The 13,109-nt window shown below is 45.1% G+C and overlaps 1 protein-coding gene across 1 annotated transcript in view; it reads left to right on the plus strand.

The window, feature by feature from the left end:
- The first annotated feature begins 5,058 nt into the window (after positions 1-5,058).
- Positions 5,059-13,109, plus strand: part of TNFAIP6 (TNF alpha induced protein 6) — a 28,726-nt gene continuing 20,675 nt past the window's right edge. Inside the window, exon 1 of the mRNA XM_083155042.1 lies at positions 5,059-5,158. Coding sequence (XP_083011168.1) covers positions 5,059-5,158 — 100 coding nt within the window. The remainder of the gene's footprint in view (positions 5,159-13,109) is intronic.

Consider the following 13,109-nt stretch of genomic DNA (forward strand, 5'->3'; position numbering starts at 1 on the left):
AGAGGGATAACTGTATTGAACGCTGCATTTTTAAAGCTCATCTCAGGAACACCTTGATCAGTGTCAGACTGAGGCATGAAGAGCCCAGCGGAGGAATGCAATGGTAGGAGCCCATGTTTAGGGGTGTGACTAATCTCCAGAGGGGGTGGGGTCAGCCACCACATTGGTTTGGTTAACCATTAGAGAGTGCATGGACTGGACCCTATGACACATATCAATAGTAAATAGTGATAGTGTACACAGGGCTGCCGAGAGGGGGGGAGCAGGTACTAATTACCCGGGCCCAGGCTTGCTGGAGGGGCCCGGCAGGGGCCCTGGTCCTACCCCCCCTTTCCCCTACATCTCTCCCGGGCAGCAGCAGCACATACGTACAGCATGTGCTGTGCTGACAGTTGGCTCAGCATGAGCGTCTCAATGACAGGGTGACAGCTCATGCTGAGCCTGTCAGCACAGCACATGCTGTAAGTATGTGCTGCTGCTGCTGGGGGGTTTGACAATAACACTCCCCCTTGACCTTAAAGTGTGTTTTCAATCGTGTGAGGTGGTCACGCCTCCTGCAATTAGGCCACACCTCCAAAATTTTACCGGGGCAGGCATACCTCTCAGCTGCCCTGAGTGTACCAGATTAATAACAGCAATACACCATAGCCCTGTGCAGTATAATTTAACATATATATAATGTGTCTGATCCCTATAGAAGGAGAGCTTGTCCAGTTTCAATCATCCCGCCCACAAAAACCAGAACTTTATAAATCATAAGCTCCATCCCAGCTCTACAGAGAGTCACTCTTGGTGCTGGTGGGGTATATTCACTTATAATTGTACACACAAGAAATCTATGCCAAAGCTGCTGTAACAGGGTAGCAAACCCCAAGGAACAAAAAGAAGAAAGCAATTAAGGCGATGCACTCAGGTCATACATAAACACATTTACACATAAAGGGGTAGTCCTGGTTTATCCGCCCCTTTACCCCCTATGGCCTGCGCATGTGCAGAATCGCTTATGCGCATGTGCAGATCTTCACTGCGGCTGGCTTCGGAGACTTACATAAGAGGGGGCATTCAGGAGACGGGCGGGGGGCATTTCCTGTATGTACCCACAAAAACGCTGGGCATTCCCTGCCAAACTGGGGCAGTCACCTGCCTTCTGGGAGCAGGCGGCTGACGTCAACAGATATCACCAGACCATTAGAGGGCCTCCTCCTCTCTTAAAGAACCGCTGATTCAATGATGCATAGCTAAATGATTTCCAACAGCAGGAAACATTATAGCAAACAAATTATAAAACATTATAAAAAATAAAAAATGTTAAGACTAAAGGTCCATACACACTGGGTGACTTTGCCCAGTGTGCATGGACATTGATGATCGGTATCATCACTGGGGGGAAAGCCACTCGATGCATACACACTGAGCGACTTTTCCCCTGCGCTGCGCCGCCAGCGCGGGGGGGGGGATGGCTTTGCATAGTGCAGCGCTATGCAAAGCCATCCTCAAACCCTGCTCATCTGCTGGTAAACCAGCTGATGAACGGCTTTCCCGGCGATGATACAGGAGCGCGCACTGCCCCTCATCGATCATCGCCAGGCCATACGCATTGGGCGGCTTTGAACTGAAAGCTGCTCAAACTTGCTGTTTTGAGCGGCTTTCAGCTCAAAGTCGGCAAGTGTGTATGGGCCTTAATTCTCACTGTGTCCACCATCACAAATTAACTGTGATGCATATACATCCTAAAAACATCGCTCAGATAGGAAACATTGGCATGGCATCCACCTCTGAATCAGAGTCTTCCTAAGTAAACTCCTCTGTAATGATACATTCAATTTGAATGAATTTATGCATCCCAGTATAGCTGTGTGGTGGTCCAGTATATCATTTGTAAATAGCTTTGTCAGACATGCCACAATCCATCACTGTAAGAGGAAGCACTAATCAAAACATCCAGCCAGTTACAGTAGGTTCTTATTTAAACAAATCAATCTGTCTGTGAACACTTCTCATGACCCATTACATAATCCTAATTTAATGTATGTTATGTGTTTATGTACTTGCCTGAACATAAATTGTTAATGTGCTTCTTGTATGTGCAATATTCACCTTTTAGCCACTGTCTGAGTCTGACTTTTCACTACATATCCGAAAACTAAATTATTCTTATTATTTTATTGTAAGGTTTATTAATTGGAATTTCTAAACAACATTATGACAGGTATTTAGAATATACAGTATGAAGTCGCCCTGTTATATATGGATCAAAGAATATGAATATATGAGGTATATATTTTCACAAAATCACTTTAGTTAGTTATAAGAGCAAATTACCCTGGTTTATTTATTCAGTCAGTTATTAGTACTTTGTTTTAATTATATTCTTTACATTGTCATGGACTACCATAGCAATAACGGAAATATTGCATTGAACAGAGAAGCTTAGGAAAGCCCCTCTGAGCTCTAACTGGTCAGTGTAATGTAAAATCATCTGTTGCTCATTCTACCCCCCTCCCTCTCTTGCCTTTACATGACACGCTGAAAGCTTAGGTACTTTAATTGCTATTTAAACAAAATATACAGTATGTGAGATTTCTGCTTTAATGGACCTTAGAGGAATAAACCAAAAGGTCCAAACACACTCAGATTTTGCCCAGTGTGTATGGACAGTGATGATGGCTGTCATCGTTGGGTGGAAAGCCGCTCAGTGCATACACACTGAGTGTCTTTCCCCCAGCCTGACGCTGACAGCCATGGGCGGACGACTTTCCATAGCGCAGCGCTATGCAAAGCTGTCCTCATAGCCACTCATCTGCTGGTATAACCAGCAGATGAGTGGAGTCGGCAGCGATGATGTAGCGTGCAGCAGTGCTCACTGCTCATCGCTGCCCTGCACACACTGGGCGGCTATCATGCTGAAAGCCGGTCAGATGAGGAAACTGAGCAACATTCACACAAAAGTCGCCCAGTGTGTCGGGGCTTTACTGTACAGTATGTTCCAAATTAAATCTATGTGGGACCTACTACCAACAACAAACTGGTAGTGTTCTGTCACTGGCAATATCTTCAATCAAATTACAATCCAGTTCTTACATGAAGTAAAGCCAGAGATAACGCTCACAAGTAATTTTAAAATGTTCAAGGGCAAAGAAGAGCTGGGTTAGATTTCACTGAACATTATTAAAAGAACACTTTAAGAAATTTTAGAAAATCAAATAAATTTCTTTAAAAAAGGAAAAAACTCCCATTGTTGTACTCCTATAATTGACCCTATTTGCCTAATGATGTGCATAATCTATATAATTATTTGGCCAATATCACCCAGATAATTGTGCAGTGTATTGCCACGACTAATCATTATATTATAACAACACTGTACAATTCAGTGCCATAACTAGACATGTTGGTGTCCTGTGCCAGAAAGAGAATTGATGCCCCCTTCCCCCTTTATTTCAAATAGGGACAGGTACAGTAGTATCTGTTAGTCACATTACATCACACAGTAGTGTCCCTTATATATTTTATGCCACACAGTAGTACCCCTAATACACATTACACCATAGCAGAGCCCCTTAAACACATTATGCCACGATAGAGCCCCTTACACACATTATACCATAGTAGAGCCCTTATACACATTATGCCCCGGTAGAGCCCTTATTCATATTGGGGCTGATTCTGGTTGACACAGTGATTTCTCTCCGCCGAGAAATCACACACACACACACCCCCGCCGCCACCATTTCCCCTTGCAACCATGCGAGGTGATGTGTACAGAAGACTATGCAAGTCACCAAAGCCGTTGGCCAAGGAAACCTGCATATGTGCATAAAATATTATGCGCATGCACAGAAAAAAACATTGGTTCTTCGTGCAAATGCGGGGGGGGGGGGGGGGGGACCGAACTAATCAGGATGAGTGCCATTATGCCATAGTAGACTTTCTTATGCACATTATACCACAGTTGAGCCCCTAAAACATTATGCCATGGTAGAGCCCCATACACATGGTATTCCATGTTAGAACCCTTTAGACACAGCATCTGAATGCCAGTCATTCCCTTGTTGCTACACAGGGGAGTAACAGAAAAATGTCCCTTCTCCAAGGGAAGAACCAGATATCGTGGGGCCATCCACTGAGGCTATTCAATTCCTGCCATTATTTCCGATGGGTGAATAGCGGCGGGCACCTATTCAATGCTGTTGAAGAGGCAGATTGACAGAACGGGCCCGACTCTTAAAGCTGTTGGGCCATTTTGCCGAGAACGGCCGCAGATTGTTGCGATCACTGCCGGATCTCGACAATCCATGGCTGTTTGCGTGGCCACACCCCCTTTTCACCGATTAGCAGGCGGAACATTGATTCCCACTGATTTGTGGTCAAGCAAAATGAAAACTTGTCAGGGTCATGACTGTCGGGATGATCTGACAGTTGTGACCCGGGATTAAATACTCTGCCAAGTAGTAAATAATGGGTGGGATGTATCAAACCTCACTGTTTGCTGTAAAAAAAATCTGATACTGTAGAGCGCCATTATTGAAAAAAAGTTTGAGAACCAACCACTGGTCTAGTGTGTACCCAGCTTTAATGCTTAAAGTGTACATCAGAATTTACTGTATCTTTTTCTGTTTAGTACTAGAAGCCTCAGCATGGTAGCACAAGAGCTTACAATCTAAATAAGTTATATATATTCTTTGTAGATATTTCCCTCCAAACATACAGAAATAAGGATATCTAATAAAGACAGAAAAGTTAATGACTGTTGAAACAGCTTAAGCAACCTTTGATGAATCCCCCACACAGCGTACGGCTGGTCATAACCACATGGGAAGTCCTGCTATTGGTTATATTATCGTCATCCTCTCCCTACAAATATAGTCTGACATCATTCTAATTGTGAAATACTACAGCTGTAGGTTTAATTGGAGCAAGCTCACTAAACTCACAGTAGGCAGAAAAAAAAAAAAAAAAGATCTTGCTTTAAAAGATCTGGTGACCAGATGTTTATAAAGGCTCTGTGAGATGCAAGAGTAGTTTCCTTGGAAGAAATCCCTCTTAAATAGCTGAAACATGAAAAAATTCATATTCCTCGTTTTGATAGCCTTGCGCTTGGATGAAACGTTTGAATGGGGAATCAGGAACGGAGTATTCCACAATTCAATCTGGCTAGGTATGTGATTAATCTTATTTTTACTTATATAATTGTAAATACAGTATCCTCTGCAACAGAGATAGGAATCTTGTGGTCCTTATACTTACTTAGACTAGAGAAGATGGAGTAAACTACTTGTTGCAACCAATCAGATGCTGTCTAACATTAATTGATTGGTTTCTATGGGCAACACCACCATTTATGGAAGCTTTAGTAAATGTGAGGCTCTTCTGCTGTTGTAAAACTACTAGTCCCAGAAAGGTAGGTAACTTTTTGTTCTCATACAGCAAAACTAAGCAACATCTGACTATCTTACTACTGTGGAAATACAAGTTTTGACATGTCCTTTTATATTTTTTCCTGAATTTCTCAATATGAAGCATTTGGCCTAGGGGTGCCTTGAAAACATTTTGATGCTCTAGGGTACCCTGATTCAAAAAAGTTTGGGAACCCCTGGTTTAGACTTTTACTGTAGTTCTACAAAAGCTGACAATTCACAGGCTGAGTATAATCTACAGAAAGTGTTTTTAAAGGACAATATTGTAATTAATTATTCAAATGTTTATCTTATAAATATTTATAGTTTACATATGGGGAGAAATTTACTAAGATGTGTATTCTACTTCACATGTGATGTTGCTATTGGCAACCAATCAGAACCTGTCTTCTCGAGGGTGCTAAATAAATAAGTAGATTCTGATTGGTTGCTCATTGCAACATCACATGTGAAGTAGAATACACATCTTATACCCCGTTCTCACTGCAGCCAAATTCCCGGGTCTAGCATGTAGACCCGGGAATTTTCCTTTTAACACTGGATTTTTGGCAGTGTGAATGGGTTGCATATCCGGATTTCATACACAGGTAAAACCCTTCTTTTTTCCCGTGTCTGAGATCCGGATATGCAGACACAGGTTGACCCGTTCACACTGCCGAAAAACCTGTGTTTAAAGGCAAACTCCCGGGTAGAACTTCTTCACCCGGGAATTTGCCTTGCAGTGAGAACGGGGGTCCAGCGCGTCAGTCCCCGGCATTTTTAAGCCGGGTAAAAGCCTTTTCTTTCTCACTCGCAGTGAGAACACGGCATTAGTAAATTTACCACTTGATGTTCTAGTTTAAATTCTTCATAGCAGTTGATGTGAAGCCTTTGATCTGAAGCAGCGGTTAGTTCGCTTTTCCTGTAATTTAATTTCCATCAAGCAAAACCACCTACAGTACTGTACATTCTGTGGATTTAGTTTTGTGCTTCGGCATTGTTTTTCACTCATTCCTTTATAACAGGAATGGGGAACCTTCGGCCCTCCAGCTGTTGTGGAACTAAACATCCCAGCATGCCTTGTTACAGTTTTGCTATGTGCCCATGCTACAAATGTTGCAGGGCATGCTGGGATGTGTAGTTCAACAACAGCTGGAGGACCGAAGGTTCCCCATCCCTGCTTTATAATATACCTATTTAAACTAATTACATTTTTAAATAACGTTCCTTCTTTATAGATAGTTGACAAAACACCGAAGCGCTCGTCTTTAACCCTTTGAGTGCCAACGCTGCTGTGAGAGATCCTCAAAATATCTGCAAAAAAATACAGGCGTTGCTCACAGCGACTGTTCTTTTAATATAAATAAATATAAATACAGCCAAGTCAGTTCATTGAAGTCTAGTTAAATATCGCAGCCCAAAAAAAAAAGAACAGTCGCTGTGAGAGACACTGGCATTTAACAGATATTTTTAGAGGATCTCTTACAGCAATGTTGGTAGTCAAAGGGGGGTATTCAATCTGAGGGTCACGGCAGTCGAGCTTGACCCAGTCCCGTTCTCGGTCAGCTCGACCGAGAACATGCAGACGGGATTCAATGTCACTTCCCGGTCGTTCTTGGCAGAACGAGCCCGACAGCTAGTGCTGTTGGGCTCGTTCTGCCGAGAAACCCTGCTCAATGCTGTCGGGGAAGACAGCATTGAATAGGGCCCGGTGAGCATCTCCCCGAGCTGCTCACCGGGGATTGAATATCCCCCAAAGAGTTAATAAATATCATTAGCCCCAAAACAGTATGACTTTAATGCTTTATGCTACAGATGTCATTATAACGAAAAATGTCTAATGAATATTATGCGCTGTGCTGGCATTACTAAATGATGCAAATGTACATTTAAATTGCGTGTAGTACTGCGTTTCAGCACTGTAATTTGTGCTCCGTAACAGGAAAGGGACACTTGAGCCAATGTTCTATAAGAGGTCCCAGTCTTACATAAACATATCACAGAGTAGAAGGAATTGACTGTCGGATTCCCAGCTGCCTTCATGGATCACACATTTAGAAAAATCCACATTTACAAATACAGCGCAGAATGTTATTCCATGGAATGCCAAAGGAAAAATAATGTATATTGGACCTTATTCTGGTTGACTCGCAAGGTTGCAAATTCCCCAGATGACGCCCAGACACGGATGATTTGCATAATCATCCATTCGCAGCCTTGGGTGTGGGGGAGAAATCATTGCGTGATTGGTGACCATCGAACGATTACTCCAGCGCTCACAGATCTGAGACACCTCTGTGGTGTATCAGACTGCGAGCACCCTGTGCGGGAAGCAGCTAAACTATCTGCACCAAAATTGATTGATAATAACCGTGGCAGATCTGCAATTATTAATGCATATGCCATTAATGTTTAAACAGGAACAACAGGGTTTTTTTTTTTTTTAAATTCAATGATTTTTATTAAATTTTTCATAACAAACAGCATACCCCCCCTACAGATATAGCATAGGTATAACAGACAAAATCAGAAAGTTAGGCATATACATCATGGTGATGATCATAAGGGGATAGTTGAAGCAGGGTGACCTATACAATCGCATTTCTTTAGAGTAATACAGGATATGTATATACCCGAGGGCGCCTACTCGGGTAACGTTTGTGAAAGCATCACAGATAAAGCAAAGAAATGTTCACACTTAAATTATTCGCATAAAAGGAGCAAAATCCCCATGCACTGACGTGGTTTTGCAGTATGAAATGATATGCCAATAATAACTATGGTATCTAAATATTTGTGTCCAACATTAGTATAAAAAGTCAAAATAAACCTCCCCCCTCCAACGACCAAAACAAACCTCCCATATAACCCCCCACCCTGTACTACCCAGCCCCAACTAAGGTGTACTTGGATCCCTGAACTGTACCCCCCCCCCAACTACCTATCTCATACTGACTATCTATTCCCATCCCCCCCCCCCCCCATCCAATCTAGCTCCTCCCCCCGCCAAGCGATGTCAGGATATTGTATACAGTATGTGACGGGGCCTAATCTTGGACCCAAAAAAAAAAAAACCCACATAGAAGGAGAGTGTCCGGATAATAGCAGGGGCAAATTTATCAGGATATATCAATATTTGGACCAAATTAAAACCATCCTTCCCCCACCAAGCATATATATGTATATATACCCACCCACCCCCCACCCACACATAGGGACAAAAAACTAATGACCTTGAACTAGGAGTTGGTACTGGCTCTCCCACCAGAAGCATACACAGTAAAAATATTACATACAGTATATTGTGGTCGTAAAAAAAAAAAAAAAGTTAAATAGTAACATAAAGTAACAGGATGCAATATCAGCGGACAAGTCGAATCAAAGAAACTTAAAGCAGGATATGATATTGTCAAGCAACAGAGTGTGATGTAAAGCGGTCGTATTTGGCAAGTGCCTTTCCATTAGATAAATCTTCAGTCTGGCCAGCGGCAGACGCTCCGATATAGGGTAGCAACATCAGCAGTCCCATCTCTACGCATTCCAGAATGAATAAACAGGCATTTAGCATATTGGCGTATTGCAGGTTTCGGCAACTTCAGCAGAGACAAGAAGAGCATCAGTGGAGACAATGTGGATATGCAATAAAATGTAAAGTGACCGTCAGCCAGCAGTCCAGGATAGGTCTTGAAGAAAAGACGATTTTCATCCTGCACGGGCTCAATATGAATTATAGGGTTAGTATATGGAGATATAGAAGTCTCATCACAATCATCGGATGTCTTAATGGTGTATGAAAGGAGAGGTGCTCCCATACATAGGGCCAATGGGTTTGTAAAGAATACAGGAGTATAATAATCGAGGAGGAAAGTTCCATCTCCGCCCTTCCCGTTCACAGCACTGCAGAAAACAGGGGACGGCACCATTGGAATAACCTCAGGGTGTACAGGTTGTGTTGTATGAGAACAATTAGATGTAGCATCTTTACTCTCTACAGCATCCTTGTCAGGGGGAGAGGAAGGAGAAGATTCTCCCACCCGTATCCCCTCAAATCTCTGAAGGAGTCTCTGAGTGGAGGCTGTAATACATTCTATTAGTTGAGAAACAGCCATGGTTGCAGCATATATCATGTAGTCGGTGGTCCCAGACTATAAGTAGCAATATCAATCCAGAATACACTGTCCAGCACTATGATGGCAATCTGCAGTTAGATGGTTGTGTTGTATGAGAACACTGTTGTCACAAATAACAGGAGGAATACCGTTCCAGAGACCCGAAGGGTAGAAGTCACCAAGCCAGGAGAATCTAAGATGGCCGCCGGCGCCGTCCACCGAGATCCTCAGCTGAACAGCAGGAGACTGCCGGGAGGGTCCAGCCCGGACAGGTAGACAGCACAGACAAGCACCGGAGGATAACAGACAACTCCCCCTCGGGCACAAGCAGGGGATCACACCCGTTCAGCACAGCGCCCGGCAACAGCCAGCGGCGCAGCTCCGAATGCCACGCGGAAGGGCCCACCGCCTGATACACCGAGCCGCAGGTGAAGACAGACACCGGGAAAACAGCGCCAGCTCAGCCCCGTGGATGCAGGAGAGGCTCCCAAGTCGACACAGCCCAAGAAACAGGAGGTAGTGTTGCTTAAAAGCAGTATTAAATAGGATGTCTGGCGGGAGAGCCAGCAAACACGTCCACTCCGCAGTTACTCCAGGCCACGCCCCCCCAACAACAGGGTTTAATGATTACAGATACTGGGGGAGATGGACATAGATTCGCACTAATGTGTGCTTTTTATCGCTTCTTTTCCGCACTGTAAAATATTTTCAACTTCTCCTTATGTTCAAAAGTTTCTTCTTCCGCAAATACTTTGTGGTATCGACACACTAGCGCGATGTCCGGAGTCGCACTTATTGTCAACTGCGCATGTAATTATCAGACATGCGCAGGAGATACTTCTGGACGCCAACCATGACTGCCTGTTTAAGCAGCATGCCAGTGCCTTATATCCTCATGCTCGGCTCCCTTCACTCACATAGTTCCTCATACCTCTCTGCCCACCTTCTTTGACCCACCTATATATATGCCAGGGAAAACACACCTTATAAAGAAAAATAAAATCGTGACCCTCGGGTGGTGATAACTTGCAGAGGGGGACAGTACGCGCCGCTTCTTTGAGCATGCAGCAAGTGCGAACAAGCTGTATGTTCCTATAGAAGACGCCGGCGCCGTCATGAAAGGAATGCAGAAGTGTAAGGATCGCACTTCCGCATAACAAGTTAAGAGTTAGGGCGGGATGTATTAAAATACATCGCCTCCCTTCGCCCCCCCCCCCCCCCCCCGCCGCGATGCCGCCGCATATGTACTAACATATGCGTCTGGCATCACGATGCGGTGACGGAGGCCCCCCGCGATACCTGTACTGTGGTCTGCGGGGGGTCTCCGTCACCTCCCAGCCGGCTTCTGCTGCTTTCACGCCGGGGACAGCTAAGCAGGCTGTCCCCGGCGCTTCCTCCTCCCCCCTGCAGCCGGAAGGACGTCCGGCTGCGTTGCTAGGGGGAGGAAGGGCTTACCTTCCGGGGTCCAGGAGGACCTGCAAGAAGGTAAGCCCAAGGGAGGGGGAAAGGGGGGGTCGGCGAGGCGGCGGGGTTGCGGCGACGCGGCGAAAAGAAACCCATAGGCTTCTGTAGGGTATCGCCACCCAAAGGTGGAGATACCCTGCCCTGCGATATCGCTGTGAACGGGTTTTAGTACATAGGAAAATGCGGTAAAACAGGGGTTTTACCGCATTTTCCCTTTAGTACATCTCGCCCTTAACCCGAAGGAGATAACGGAGCCGCTACACAGAAGACAACGCCTTAGTGCATCCCGCCCACTTTCTGACTTCTACATTTGCTCCTCTATAGGTTCAAAGAGTGTATGTGATTATACACTAAGTAGGAATAGCATAAAGCTATGTACAGGTGATAGGTCCAATCGCATCCTTTTCTTAAAGGTACAACTTCTGCAAGAAACCCAAAAGCTTTCCAACCAACATCCCACAGTGGAACACATTTGATCAAATCCTCTATTTTAGTTTTTCACATTTTAGCAATGCCATTCTCTGCCCAGTATACCCCTTCTGCTGGAGGGTGTGGATCTAGTTGGTCACCAGCAAGTTGTTAGACAGTCATTAGGGTGACACCATTAGGTTGACATGCATTTAGGTCGACATGTGTCTAGGTCGAGATGTAGGAAGGTCGAAATGAGTCTAGGTCAACATGAGTAAGGTCAACAGGGTCATTAGGTCGACAAGGGTTAGGTCGACATGGAGTTTTTCTCTGTTTTTTTTACCCAAATGTTGACGCAGTCAACATGGACACAAGTTAAAGTGCACCGCGTCCGATCGCCATGCTTCGGGCTCAGTGCCTCGCTACGCTTGACACACTATTTTATTCTCCCACCACCCCTAGTGGATGGTAGGGCATGAAATACCGCCTGTCGACACGTCAGCTCAAAAAACTGTGAAAAACCCTGTGTCGACATTTTGACTGTCGACATAACCCATGTTGACCTAATGACCCTGTCGACCTAAGCCATGTCAACCTAGACACATGTCGACCTAAATGCATATCGACCTAATGACTGTTGAACAACTTGCTGGTGACCCAATGACCGTATCCCCTGCCGGAAGCTGTGTGCAATAACTGATGCAAGGATGTAATAAGGCAGTCACATGGTGCAAGCCACAGATTGTCTTGGAGCATCCTGGTAATATACAGCCTTCTCCACTGTATCATTATATTAAATCAACTGTAGTAGGAAATGACAGACGATCATCTAAATGACCAGTTCATGTGAAAAATATGCTCTGAGTGGTAACTGAAGGTGACGTTGGGTTATGCAGTATTTCACAATAATTTATCCAAAGTCTCAGAAAACCTCTATCCCACGAGAATATCACATTTTTTATGATTAATATCAGAAGCTATTTCATATGTCTGAAGAGCTAAAGCCCTCGTCTGTGACAGGTTGTGTTCAGCCCTTGTGAGCAGTAACTTTAAGGGGTGAGGTTAGCTGTATGTTAGTTAAGTTACAGTCTACAAAACAGATTAGGGGGGTTATTCTGGTTGATTCGCAAGGCTGCGAATTCGCAGCCTTGCGAGTCCACCAAACCCCGCCCGGCGAACGACCGCCCCCCCCCCCCCCCCCCCCCCCCCGCCACCCCTCAAAGTGCGGCTTCGCCCGAACAGCTGCGATTGGATGTTTTGCATAAACATCCATTCGCATGGCTCGGGTAATCGCCCACATCTTTCGATGGTCACCGACCATCGAATGATGTTTAGCTTGCACGCCTATAAAAGTGACTTTTTAGTTGCGTAGATTTGCGTGCACGCTGGCGTGGATATGGGCGGGCAGCTGACATCCGGTGATGTCAGCTACCCGTCCCCCCACACCGGGGTCACTGCCTCATTACCATGAGAACGCCCATGGAACGCTGGGCATTCCCATATGGTAATGGGGCAGCCCGGCACCCCCCCGCCCATCTCCGCCCCCCCCCCCCACGACTGAAAGGTCATCGTGGGTGCACGCACCATACGCCTGCACATGCGCAGATACCCGCCTGCGCAGACGCGCAGGACCGATGTGATTTGATTGAGGCCCTAGGTTTCAAGAAGGTGGGTTCTTGTCTTGAATAAGCTAGTGTCACCATCCATTCATTCCCATTCTCCTGGAAATCCC

This window comes from Crinia signifera, chromosome 7 (assembly GCF_055691185.1).
Source record: "Crinia signifera chromosome 7, ASM5569118v1, whole genome shotgun sequence".
Taxonomy (NCBI): Eukaryota; Metazoa; Chordata; class Amphibia; order Anura; family Myobatrachidae; genus Crinia; species Crinia signifera.